The sequence below is a fragment of the Nematolebias whitei genome, chromosome 7 (genome assembly GCF_014905685.2).
Source record: "Nematolebias whitei isolate Nwh7 chromosome 7, NemWhi1, whole genome shotgun sequence".
NCBI classification, from domain to species: domain Eukaryota; kingdom Metazoa; phylum Chordata; class Actinopteri; order Cyprinodontiformes; family Rivulidae; genus Nematolebias; species Nematolebias whitei.
Window position 1 is genome coordinate 13,527,986 of NC_056504.1, and position 14,014 is coordinate 13,541,999.

The following is a 14,014-nucleotide window of genomic DNA, read 5'->3' on the forward strand; positions in this document are numbered from 1 at the left end:
TGTGAGTGAGAGAGTGACTGGTTTTCTCGTTTGTCTCTGTGTCCCTGTGATGGACTGGAGACCTGTCCAGAGTGTCCCGCGCCTCACCCACAGTGACTGCTGGATATGGGCACCAGTGACCCCCATGACCCAAAAAGGAAGATAAAAAGAGGATGGATGAATGGATGGATATCTACTTTCTCTCAGAAGCCCACTTCAAAATGACTGAAATATCCCTTTAATAAACCTTGCCTGAGGCCACAGAAAACTGAAAATCTTTGTCTCTGAGTATCAAGTCTCCCTCTGTGCATGCAGCTTGTTTCAACCATCCTTTGTCTGCAGTGTTGTGTTCTCATCACACTGTGCTGGTAGTTTCCGTTGGTTTTGGGCTCAGAGTGTGTAGCGGTGAACGTCGCAGGAATAAAAAGGAGAAGTCGTAACAACATAAAGTGAAACACAAGCTGCACAATTACTGAAGTTATTGTGCAAATTAGATTCAGCCCTCTGGAAACAGAGATACTGTACTGTGGGACATAGCTCAGTGGTTTTTGTTTCTGCCTCACCGTGCCTCCGCTGATTAGTCTGAAAGCTGAGACTCGTCTGAACACTTGACTGAAGCGTAGCTGGTCGTTCACTCTCACTGAATGAGCTGCGTCATACATGATGCCAGGTCAATATCATAAAACAATTTAAGTGCTGCTGATTTCATACTGAACACTAGCAGCACATAGGAGGATAATTCCCGTCAGACATTAAGAATCTGTCTTCTATAACGGATATTAGTTTAAAAATTATTGAAATGTTGTGTTGGAAGAGGTTTTTTTCAGTTGAATGATCCAAGCATCAAACTTGAACAAATAAAACAAAATGTGTCACATCTTCCAGAAAACAGCTTGTTTCTTTACGTGGACTAATGCTGCTCCCTGCTGTCACAAATCAGAACCACTGGAGAACCACTTGCTAAAGTTTAGCCACCCTGCAGTGTATCCCTCGGTGACAGAACTTAATTAGAAAAAGACTTAAAGCTGAATTCTAATTTGTTTTTAAATTATATTTTTATCGTTTTAAATTAAAACAGAGTTTTGCGTATTGTCTAACATTTATGACCATCATCCCTAACCCTGATGTTTAGTCATTGTTTTAGTTCAAGGCTTCTTAGTTATTTATATTATGAGCATCATTTTGCATTCACCACTGATCTGAGATCTGTTTACAGATTCACGTTTGTGAAGTTATTTAAAATAAATGGAGCAAACAGATATTCATCTTCTGTTTAACTCTCAGCAAAATTACTTCACAGATTGTATTAAAACTCTGAGTAAATAATCCTTGGATATGCTTTTACGACTGATTAACTTCTGGGACCAACCCAATTCAAGATGGCCGCCATGGGTAATCAACATTAGCCCACTCAAGAATAGCTACAGCTCAGTCAGCTGATCAGACAGTGAGCTAAAATTTAATGTCATAAATGCAGTTTGTTCTCAGTGCATATGCATACATCTCATGGCTGAGGTAGTTCAGTGGTCAGTGGTGCTGTCTCATATGCCTAAGGCTGCAGGTTCAAGCCCATGTCAACTCAGAGAAAGTGCATCTGGTGTAGAACAATTGTTAAATCTTTCATGTGAGTTCTCTCACAGAAGTAATCCCTGCTGACGGGAGCAGCGGCTAAAAGAAAAACAACCCTGAGCACGCATCTCATGATGTGCAAAGTCCTATTTATTAAGTTTGGCTACAAGTCTGTAATTTTTTTCACAGATGATGATTGTAGCCCAAAAGATCTTGTCTTAAATATAACGGGGGATGTGAAGTCCTTGTTTTTATAAAGCTCCAACAAACACACGGTACGAGCCATCCTGATCTGATCAAACCATGTCTCCTTCTGTTTCACCTGTTTCTGCAGGTTAATGGTGCCTCCAACATCCCACATACTCAAAGCAGATGTTCAAAACCAAACACCAGTGAGATGCAATCAATAAATTACTATTTAGAGCAGTTTGTTTGCTTGTTTGGGCATTTTTCTGATTAGTCACAACTGTGGCGTTCCGCCTATGTTTCCACTTTTTGCTGATGTTTCATTTGTCACAGGCGTTTCAGTTTGAAATCACAGTCTCTCTTTTAAAAAGTCCCACTAACTATATCGAGTGGGTGCATTGTCAGTTTTGGCCACACTGAGCAGTGAGGATAGAGGCGTTACCTTGGAAACCAGCCACAGCAACAGAGGAGAATTTTCCAAAAGAGGGGTAGCAGTGATTGCTGACAGCGGTGCAGAAAGTCTGACAGAAACTCTCTGACTTGTGTTGCATCATCTGCTGGTCACTCACACCCATTCTGTGACACATGACGCAGTGGCACAGTGAGCTGGAACAACTTTGGGTTTTCAGTCTTATTTTAATTCATTTTTACACATTTTAGTTCATCATTGTTCTTCAGTGTGGAAAAATGTATATTTAGTGCATCATATAAGTTGCTTTTTTTTCTTAAAACCATCAGTGCTACTGGGAGAGGAAGAAAATATCAGTTTCACTAAAAGGTTCTCTGCTGTGGTGTATAAAATAAAATTATGTGTCAAAAAGACTTCCGTCTGATGTAACAGCTGTTCTGGCTCTGAGAGAACGCTGCAAGGCGAGGAGAAGCATGAGCCGAGGCGTTAGCAGAGCTGCAGGAGATGTGGTCCACCCTGTAGGAGATGGAGTTATAAAAGACCGGGTTGCTGTGACCACCTGTCTGTTCATGGAGCCGCTGAGAGGAGGTGCTAACGCTATCCAGCCCACAGCACATACACAAGAGCAAGGTCCTGAATCTGCTGGGCTCCAGGTCAGAGCTGTGAGCTTCAATGAGTCTGTGGTTGTCTGCAGGAAAGGAGACAAGGCTGATGCAGCTGCTGCTCACCTCCATGGGGAGGTGACAAAGACCACTTTGTCCTTCTTCACCAGTTTCCATCACCTTTCTCTCTCCTTTCATCTCCTTCAGCTGTGATTGCCACTCTTCTTCTTCAGTGCTCACATGTGTGTCATCTGAGCTTACAGTGAGAAACCTGAGCACCACCAGGTTGAGGAAAGCTCCAATGACTGTCAGCCCTACCAAAATGTACATGAAGCAAAAGGCCACGTAGGGCGGTCGTTCCTGGAGCGCATTGCTCTTCTTCAGGGCAACAAAATCCCCAAAGCCGATGGTGGTGAGTGTGACGAAGCAGTAGTAGTAAGCGTTGAAGAAGGTCCATTCCTCAAAGTGGGCGAAAGCTGCAGCTCCAATGCACAAGGTGCTCACACAGGACAGAAGACCCACCAGAACCATGTTCCCCATAGATACCTCTGTCCTCCTGAAGCCGAGGCCATGCTTGGCCCTGCACAGGAGGTATCGGACAAAAGTGTTGATCCTCTCGCCCAGACTTTGGAACATGACCAGCATCAGAGGGATGCCCAGGACTGCGTAGAACATACAGAAGGCCTTGCCAGCGTCAGTGCGTGGAACAGCATGGCCATAACCTGTGAAAGCACAGTAATCTGCAGGTTAATGGACATGGACAACTGTTCCATCACAAGAGTATGGTCTCTGACATTTTTTTTACATAGTCTACATTATTTACTACATTCAATTCCTGATTTTGGTTTGTCCTTCCTGACAAGTGTTGTTTTCACTCCCATACATGCTGCCCAGAGCAAACACATGAGCGTCTGCATTAAATATTGTATAAAGACTAAGAATAAACTTTTATTATTACTACCAATTTGATAAGACACAGAGTTTGGCCAAATATTCTGCTAACTTGGTTTAAGGTGCTATCAAAATATGAACAATGGAAATTAAAAATAAAAATATTGTTCTAGATCCTGACAAATTGAAAGAAAAATACAGGTAACTAAAGGTAATTACATTATCGGCTCTGGATTATTTTCCCTCCTCTGTGGATAGGAAAAGTCTTTCATGCATTTTTTAATTTTTTTATTGTAGTTTTTTTGGCTGTTGGAGCCCAGGTAAGCCATATTTTCACATAACACAGGAATATTCAACTGAACTGCTCAGGGGGCCACAGCTTCTGAAAGCCAGCAGCTCAGGGGCCGGACATCCAGCAATTAAAGTATTTATGTAAATTAACCAAGTATTACAATGATCTGCTACCTTTTAGATTTGTTTATTTTGTTGCATTGAATCATAAATGCAATAAACAGAATCCAAACCAAACCCAGATAACCCCACCCCAGTTTATTTATTTTTATGAACTCATCGGTGGGCCATACTGATGTCACCCACAGGCTGGAAGTTGCCCATGGACCACCAGTTGAATAGTCCTGTCATGACATATCCAACACTGCACTATTTTACTGGACTAAAATGTTTACTATTACCTACAAGTTATCTCATCTAAAGGGAATATTACTAATTTTACTCCTGACATTCAGTGTTGATGAATGATATGATGGATTTTATACAGTGGAACATGTGAAACAGACAAGAAATTTGTTTTATGCAAAGGACACAAACAAGAGAAGCCCTGCTCTCAACCAGTCCGTGTCCTTGAAAAAGAAGACGACGAAACAAAAAAGTCACGCGTGTTTTACTGAGTTTCCTTATTTCTGTCTCTGCCCTACTTGCAAAGTTGAATGACCCCTCATCATGAGAGTCTGAATGATTCTGTTGCATAAAACAGGAGACAATCACTGTGTGAGACTGCTCCTATAAAGTGTTTTAAATAGGCCCAGGCATTTTCAATAAAATACCTCTAACTTATAAAATACTACTTCCTTGTAGTTTAATTATAAAAAATATGAGCACAGAGAAGATCATTTTCACCCAACTGTGTGTCTGTGTGTCCGTGTTCATTTCCAACAAGTCACGTTTTTAGTGATGCAGCTGAGATGGAACCAGAAAGTCGCGGTTCAACTCCCTGCCATGCACACATGTCGTGGTGTCTCTGAGCAAGACACATAATCCCCAATTTGTCTCCAGGATGCCTACATAGCTCTCCACTGCTCCACCTGGGTGTATCCCAGGTGTGATGGGTTAAATGCAGAGAATTCATTTTGTCTTTAGATGGGGACATACAATGATGACAACATATAGCACGTAACTTTTTTAAGTCATAATTTGGCTTCTTATATAAATAAAGTTCCACTAAATGTTGATCAAGGTCAAGTTCTTTATTGTCATGTTCATCGCATGTGGTACATGTGGTGGAATGAAATTGTGTACACAGGGTCCCAGTTACATCCAACAAAAGTATAAATTGTAAAGAAAAACAGTAATAAGATCTAAGATATGAACTAAGAATACACTAAGCACTAGTAGTGCAAAAACAATATGCCGAAGAACAGCAGTACGAGCATGAGTCTGTGTGAGCAGATGAGCACGAATGAACACAGCAGCATGAAATAGATCAGCAGCATGAGATCAGCAGCACATATCAACAATCAAAGTTGCATTACAGTGATTTTTTTTCACAGTGATTATTCTGGTTAGAGATTCATGAGTCTAACAGCCTCAGGGTAGAAGCCGTTCCTCAGTCTAGTGGTTCTACACTTAATGCTCCTCAACCTTCTTCCTAGGGGAGTGGGGCAAAAAGTGTGTGTGCTGGGTGAGTGGGGTCCTTCATGATGCAGGTGGCCCTCTTCTTCCAGCTAGAGGTGTAAATGCCTGTGGGGAGGCTGACTCCAAGAGTCTTCTGTGCAGCCTTCACCACTCTCTGCAAAGCTTTTCTTTCTGCTTCTGTGCAGCCTCCATGCCACACGTTGATGCTGGAGCACAGGATGCTCTCCACTGCACACCTGTAGAAGGAGGTGAGGACTGAGCTTCCCAGACCAGTTCGTCTCACTGATGTCATCAACAGATCAGTTTATTTACTGTGAAGTGAAGAGTTTCACTTATGCCAATAATAGTCAGTCAGGTCATCTGGACAGTTTCTTTTTTTCTTTTTTGTGTGAAAAGATTACCTCAATGACCATTATTGGATTTTGTACCTGGATGACTGAGCATGAACTTTGATGTCTTGAACCACTTTGGCTGTGGCTGCCTGCCTGGGAGGAGTTGACGGGGGACAGAGCAGCCCCCTGAAACCATCTTCTCACCAGCAAACTGGTTGGTCCACTAAAGGACTGTACTGCTTAGTGGGGAAAACAGTTTACTTGGGACTCCTCAGACTGATGAAGCCCTCTGGATAGAGGGTGAAACGTCTTTCCACAAAAAAGAAACTGTCCAGATGACAGACCATTACTGGATTTTGTACCTGGATGATTGAGCATGAACTTTGAAGTTTCACTTATTAGTTTAAAAAAATATATCATTTGACATGTTTGGTGTTTTTAGGGACAGACAATAAGCCTGCAGTGTGCTAAAACTTGCTTTAGCTAAATGATTTGTTAACTGTAGTCGCACAAATTATTTTTACTGGTGTTTTTCTGAATAACCAGTCTTTATTCAGTCGTCATTTTCCATGCTTCAAATGCTAAAAATAAAAGAAGAGGATGACCAACTGGCAGCTAAAAAAATGTTAGTTATGAAAAGAGCTAAACAAAAGATGAATAGTTGACAGAAACAAACTTGTTGTTTTAGTATGGCTCTGGAAGGGAAAATGGGTCAAGGTTCTTTATTGTCATTCTCATCATATGTGGTACATGAGGTGGAACGAAATTGTGTACACAGGGTCCCAGTTACATCCAACAAAAGTATTAATTGTAAAGAAAAACAGTAATAAGATCTAAGATATGAACTAAGAATACACTAAACACTAGTAGTACAAAAACAGTACGCTGAACAGCAGCACGAACATGAGTCTGTGTGAGCAGATGAGGACAAATGAACAGAACAGCATGAAATAAATCAGCAGCATGAGATCAGCAGCATGGATAATCAGCAGCACATTTCAACAATCAAGTGGCATTACAGTGACTTTTTTCACAGTGAATATTCTGGTTAGAGATTCATGAGTCTAACAGCCTCAGGGTAGAAGCTGTTCCTCAGTCTAGTCATTCTGCACTTGATGTTCCTCAACCTCCTGCCTGAGGGGAGCGGGGCAAAAAGTGCATGTGCTGGGTGAGTGAGGTCCTTCATGGTGCAGGTGGCCCTCTTCCTACATCTGGAGGTGTAGGTATCTGTGATGGTGGGCAAAATGGGCAACAATTGTAAAAACTTTAAAAAATACCATACCATACCATACCATACCATACCATACCACTTTATTTATAAAGCACTTAAAACAGCTACAAGGCCAACCAAAGTGCTGTACAGACAAAACAACAGGTAACACACAAAGCAAAATACAAAATGAGGTAAATCAAAATATAGACATAAAAACGATGCAGATAATGACGACAAACCAGTGTGGAGCATACAGGATCAAAACACAGATCATCTGGTGTTGAAAGCTATTGAATAGTAGTGAGTTTTTAAGCGGGACTTGAAAACCGAGAGGGAGGGGGTTTATCTCTGACAAACAGAGGTAACTCGTTCCAGAGTCTTGGTTCTGCTACAGAGAAGGCCCTGTCACCTCTGCGCTTAAGACGAGTTCCTGGAACTGTGAGGAGCAACTGGTCTGCTGACCTCAGGGAACGTGGTGGGACATACGGTTGTAGCAGATCAGAGAGATAGGGGGGAGCGAAACTGTTCAGCGATTTGTAGACATACATGAGTATTTTGAACTGGATTCTAAGGTGAACTGGTAACCAGTGCAGTGAGGCCAAAACTGGTGTAATGTGCTCTCTTTTGCCTGTACTGGTTAAAAATCGGGCTGCTGCATTCTGAACCAGTTGTAGTCGTGCAATGGAGGTCTGACTGATACCAAACAGGAGCGAATTGCAGTAATCAAGCCTAGATGTAATGAATGCATGTATTACTGTCTCCAGGTTCTTTTTGGACAATATGGGCTTCAGTTTAGACAGCCGCCTCAGTTGGAAGAAGCATGATTTAACAATCATGTTTACATGATTGTTAAGTTTCAGGGAAGGATCCATTATCACGCTCAGATTATTGACTCTTTGTTTTTCTGACAGGGTTAGAGCGGAGAGGTCGATACAGTGGTTTGTGATCGTGTCGTTGGGAGGGAACAACATGACTTCAGACTTCTTTTCATTGAAACTCAAGAAATTTAAAGCCATCCAGTCCCTGATGTCAGCCAGGCAGTTGAGCAGCGGTTGAATAGAGCATGTACCATTGTGTCTTAGTGGGAAGTAAATTTGACAGTCATTGGCATAGAAGTGAAAGGGCATGTTGTGTTTCTGGAAAATAGCATCAAGCGGCAGCAGGTATAAAGAGAATAGGAGGGGACCCAGGATGGACCCCTGCGGAACCCCCCATTTAAGCTCTGTCTCTGCGGAACTAAAATCCTTGATGGAGACACAAAAGGATCTGTCAGTGAGGTAAGATCTGAACCAATTGAGGGCTGATCCTGTGACGCCCACCCACTGGTCCAACCTAGCAATGAGGATCTCATGGTCGATGGTGTCAAAGGCGGCTGTGAGGTCCAACAGGACAAGCAGCACAGAATCACCGGTATCTGTGAATCTGAAGATGTCGTTAAAGACCTTCAGCAGGGTAGTTTCAGTGCTGTGGAGAGGTTTAAAGCCAGATTGGAAAAGCTGGCGTGATCCTCCAGGAAGCACTTCAACTGGGACTCGACTATTTTCTCTAGTACTTTAGAAACAAATGGGAGTTTGGAGACAGGCCGGAAGTTGGAAACCAGTGAGGGGTCAAGGTTTGTTTTTTTCAGGAGAGGCTGGACAGCAACATGTTTAAAGGATTTTGGCACCACGCCAGTGGATAAACTACTGTTTACTATAGCAAGAATGGACGGACCTAGAGTAGGAAAAACCTCCTTTAGTAGTTGAGGGGGGACCACATCAAAGGGGGAACCAGAAGATTTCAAGCTGCACATGACCTGCTCTAGAGAAGATAGAGTGATGGGTTCAAGATGGTCAAATGGAGCTACAGATTGAGGTGGGATGGATGGGTCATGAGTTGGAGGGGAAATGAGAGCCCTGGTGGTCGCAATTTTTTCCAAAAAGAAATGTAAGAAGTTGTCGCACAGCTCAGTCGAGGCTTCCAGAGGTGATAGTTCAGTGATGTGGAGAACAGAGTTTAGGATGGAGAAGAGGACACGTGGGTTGTGAGAGTTTGAGGTAATTATATCAGAGAAGTATTTGGATTTAGCAGCTTTTACTGCTTTCTGATAACGGCGCCAACTCTCTTTAAGTATTTGGAAAGAGATCTGCAGCCTGTTTTTCCTCCACTTTCGCTCCGCCCTCCTACATTGCTGCCTAACGGCCTTGGTGATGTCACTCAGCCAAGGTTCTGCTCTGAGTTTTGATTTTTTTGGTTTTAACAGGCGCAACATGATCCAGAGTCTTTTAGCAGGCAGAGTTGAACTGGGATGTCAGCTCCTCAGTGGTGGTGAGAAACACTGGGGGCTGAATGATCATTTCAGAGTTATAAACATCTGTGAAACGGGTGGCAGTGAAGTGGTTAATGGTCCGAGTCCTACGTGCAGGAATGCACGACTTAGGAGTTAGATGGGGGAAGGTGAACTCAAACCGGACTGGCATGTGGTCTGAAAAAACATTATCACCAATAACAAGATTATTAACAGTCATATCATGAGTTAAAACAAGGTCTAGTGTATGTCCACACTCTTGGGTGGGACCGTTTACATGCTGGGTTAAATTAAATGAGTCCAATAAATCTAAAAAGTTCTTAACCAAGGGCTTCTCCTGACAGCACACGTGCAAATTAAAGTCCCCAATAATGACAACATGCTCATATTTTGGTGTGACTTCAGCCAAGAAGTCAGAAAACTCATTTATGAAATCCTTAGATCGAGGTGGGCGGTAGACGAGTGCAAATAACGTCTGAGGTGAATGTCCGAGTTCAAAGACGCTCAGCTCCAAGCTAGCGCGGGAAACTGGGATGGGCAGTTGTTTACAGTCAAAAGTTGATTTGAATATTGTTAATAATCCACCACCGCGCCGGCCTGATGACCGCGGGGCGTTAAAACACAAACAGTTCTGTGGCAGTAATTCCGTCAAGGCGCTGGACTCACCCGGAGACATCCAAGTCTCTGTGATGCACAGGAAGTCCAAATCGTGCTCTTGAAAGTAGTCCCTGAGGATAAAAGTTTTGTTGGTAACAGATCTTGCGTTGACCAAACACATCCGGATACTGTCCGAAGTGGAGCTAGCAGCGGTGGAGCTAGCAGCGGTGGAGTTAGCGTGCGCTAATGGCCGCAGGTTTTCAATAACAGCCCCTCCAGGTCGGTCCGAGCTGTGCACCGGCTGACAACTCCCGTTGGTTATCTGGTCCGGGCACACAGGAGAGGAAGATGCAGTGCACAGAGCTTTCAGCTTCACCAGCTGACCAGCACGTTTTCCCCGGCGTCTGAAGCGATATCTCCGGGCAGGCAGGTGAGGAGTGCAGCGAAGGTAAGCTGGCACGTCCGCCAGCGGGGGGGGGGGGGGGTCCAGAGGTACGCTCATATTTTTCCAAATAAGCGACTTCAGTGACAGAAAAACGAAGATCCAAAAGTTGTTGTCTGTCATACACCAGCAGAGAGTTGATGTCACAGATGAGAAATGCAAAAAACAAAAATAATCCGAACACCATCAGCAGAGGTGGATTGCAAGCCATGTACACGGGCGCCATCTTACCGGAAAATAAAAATGGCTTCCTGCAAACAGTTTGGTATCTGCATAAAATCATTAAACACTAATTAAAGACAGTGACACTTTAGTTTTTTAGCATAATAATCCTGCCCTGACACAGTTTTACAGCTAATCTACATACAGTACTGTACTATAGGTGTAATTACTGTACAGTAAACATTAGGAAACTTTTGATATATAATTTTTGGCTGCTGTAAGAATACCATTAAATTTGTTTTTAATCAATGTTTTGCTGTTACGCTGTTTTTGTGTGCACAGATAAAACTATATTAAGCTGAAAATGATTAACCTTAAAATAATTTAGTCACTCATTATTTGCTTTTGTCCTCAGTGTTGGTCTTACCTCAAAATAAGTATGCTGCCATGTTTAATAAAACTTTCCTACAACTTCTCTGCTCCACATGAAGCACCCAAATATAAAATAAAATTCACACTTGATGGTGTTTTACCCTTTTGCTGTTTTCATACATTAAAATGGGTACAATGACGGTGTTATCAAATTTCCTCAAACTCATACAAATTTTTTTTTTATTCATATATAATGAGTGAATGTACAAATATTTGTCCCATTACAGTAACTGTTATAATTCGACTACAAGAAAAAAGTATTGAAAAGTTCAAGAAAAGGGACGGATCTTCGATGTGGTCATTGCCACCAGTTTGAGCCCAGTTTGAATCAGGAAGGATCTTGTGTAAAACTTTTACCAAATCTTTCAAGTATGCTTGCTTGTTGTGGCAATTCCTGAAGAGCAGCCAAAAGAATAATTACAAAAAAATGTCAGAAGGGATACAAAAGGATTTCCAAGGCCCTACATCCCCAGAAGTTATTTTAAAGTTGTCATCAAGAAATGAGAAGCATATGGGACATGTGTAAATCTACCAAGAGCAGGCCGTCACAAACTGAGAGACCGTACAAGAAGAGAGGCCACCAAGACACCAGTGAGCAGAACTCTGAACCAGTTACAAGATTCAGAAAGAGAGGAGAGACTGTGCAAACTCTTCTGCAGACGCCATCAGATTGCTCCTATACTGTATGTCACAAAAAAGTCAGTCTAACAATCGAGCGTCAGTGACCTGATGGACGCTTGATATGCACCAAAACAGCCTGAGGACAACCTGGCTAAAGTGGTTACTCCTAGATATAAAACAAAAAAGAAAAACAAAGTTAAATAATCCAGATTTAATCGGTTTTCTTTGACAACAGCTTTCTCTTTACCACTTTGTCATAAAGCTCAGGTTGGTGAAGAACTTGGGCAACAGTTGTTGTATGCACAGTCTCTCCCATCCCACCTGTAACTCCTTCAGAGTGCTCACAGGTGTCTTGGTGGTCTCTGTTACTGGTCTTCTTTATGAACTGACTCTCACTTTGTGAGGACGGCCTGCTCTTAGTAAATTTACACATGTCCCATATTCCTTACATTTCTTGATGATGGATGTAACAGAACTACTGTCCATGTTTAGGGCCTTGGAAATCCTTTTTATCTATACTGATTTGTATTTTTTAATACTTTATGCTCTGACTTGAATTAGGCCAGTCACTTGAAAGGAGGTGAATATTTATACATTTACTTATTGTACGTTCCATACTTTGATTTAATTGGCATTGGATTTTACTTTGGCAGTAAATGAAGTTTTTTTAAATACATTTTTTTGTCAAAAAGGTCAGTTAATATTTACCATGATTGATTTATGACAGAGCAGCACGGTGGTGCAGTTGGTAGAGCTGCTGTCTCTCAGCAAGCAGGTTGCCCTGGTTCAAATCCTGGTCCAGGGGCCTTTCTGGGTGGAGTTTGCATGTTCTCTCTGTGCATGTGTGGGTTTTCTCCGGGTACTCCAGTTTCCTCCCACAGACAAAAAACATGCACGTTAGACTGATGGTAACTCTAAATTGTCTCTAGTTGTGAGTGAGAGAGTGAATGGTTGTTTGTCTCGAAGTGTCCCTGTGATGGACTGGAGACCTGTCCAGGGCGTACCCTGACTCTCACAGTGATTGGTGGACATGGGCGCCAGTGACCCCCGTGACCCAAAAAGGAAGAAGCAGGTAAAAGATGATGGATGGATGATTTATCACAGCAATAAAAGGGTAAAACTTCCAAGTAAAGATTGTTTTAACAAACTGGATGATGACCATATTGAAGAAATATTTCATCCTAATTCTGTTCCCTTTGCATGAAATTCCCTCACATTCTTTTTTTAAGTCAAGTACAAATGCCACACGGCACAGAAGTTGCTGGAGTAAAGGTCAGGATGAACTTACAGCATCAAGTGTTGCTACAGGTTCCTTATTCAAGAACTACACGTGTTTAGGTAAGAGCTGTTTCAAGAATGAACTGGTTAACCCTCATTATTTGAGTTACTCTAATTGGGAGGCAGATGGTTTGACTCGAACATGTTTTCCCAACCACTTTATAGGTAAAAACATTTAGTCGTTTCTTACAATAGTAATCAGGAAAATGAAAATAAATACTTTGGGGATCTCCTCAGATGAGTGCATGCTGTGCTGGAGTGGATACATGTTGTTTGAATCCACCTCTTACATCCACTTCTCTGAATGTGAGCACACAGCTGCTCTTGCAAAGAACCTGTTCTCTGTTGAATTAACAGGCCGCCTGTGCAGAACGCAGTGTGTTGTACTCACCGATGGTGGTGATGACAGTGACGGCAAAGTAAAAAGAGCCGGTGAACTTCCACTGCCTGCCGCCCCGGTGCTGCTCAGACTGCAGGATGACCCTCTCCATCTGTTTGTAGTCCTCCTCCATGAAGCCCAACTTTGTCTTCAGCTCGTTCAGCTGCTGCTCCAACACCTTCTTCCTGGAGCTCTCGCTCTCCGTCTCCAGGGCGTCGAACACAGCAGCTCCGACGAGCAGGTAGAAAACAACCGAGAGGATGAGGGACAGAGTCCTGATGTTCTGAGGCTTCATCCTTTAACTCCGGAGGAGCACAGGAGTGGAGTGAGGAGGCACGGGGACAGGAGAGAGAGGGGGAGGAGGCTCCGAGGGACAAGCTGCATCCATCACTACAAACTAAATGCAGCTTCGTCTTGTTCATACAGAGACTAAAGGTGTTGCTACCAAAACTCAACAAGTCAAAAGTTACACGTTTATAAAGTTCTTCTCACTGAATGGAGCTGGAACCACGTGAACCTTTAATGAATGTTCACCAAACCAAGATGTTTACAGACTAGTTTCTCTCTCTGACCCTGCGCAGACACACTTCTGTCATCCAGTCCTCAATTTTATAAAGAGATATTTTGCTCGTTTCTAAGTGAAGTTCTGTGGAAAGGTTCTTTTTTTTTTTTTTTTTTTTTTTTTTTTGTCCTCCCTTTTCCCCTTAAACCCCTCCCCCCCCCCCCATTTTTTTTAAAATTTTATTTTATTTGATATTTTTCT

General features: G+C 42.5%; 1 protein-coding gene across 1 annotated transcript; it reads right to left on the reverse strand.

The window, feature by feature from the left end:
- Nucleotides 1-2,547: 2,547 nt before the first annotated feature.
- Nucleotides 2,548-13,546, reverse strand: LOC119412149 (potassium channel subfamily K member 15-like). The gene is made up of 3 exons (XM_037679126.1): nt 13,264-13,546; nt 2,913-3,467; nt 2,548-2,831 (listed from the first exon to the last, which is right to left on the reverse strand). Exons 1-3 carry the CDS (start codon nt 13,544-13,546, stop codon nt 2,548-2,550), a joined length of 1,122 nt encoding a protein of 373 aa, XP_037535054.1.
- Nucleotides 13,547-14,014: the final 468 nt, after the last annotated feature.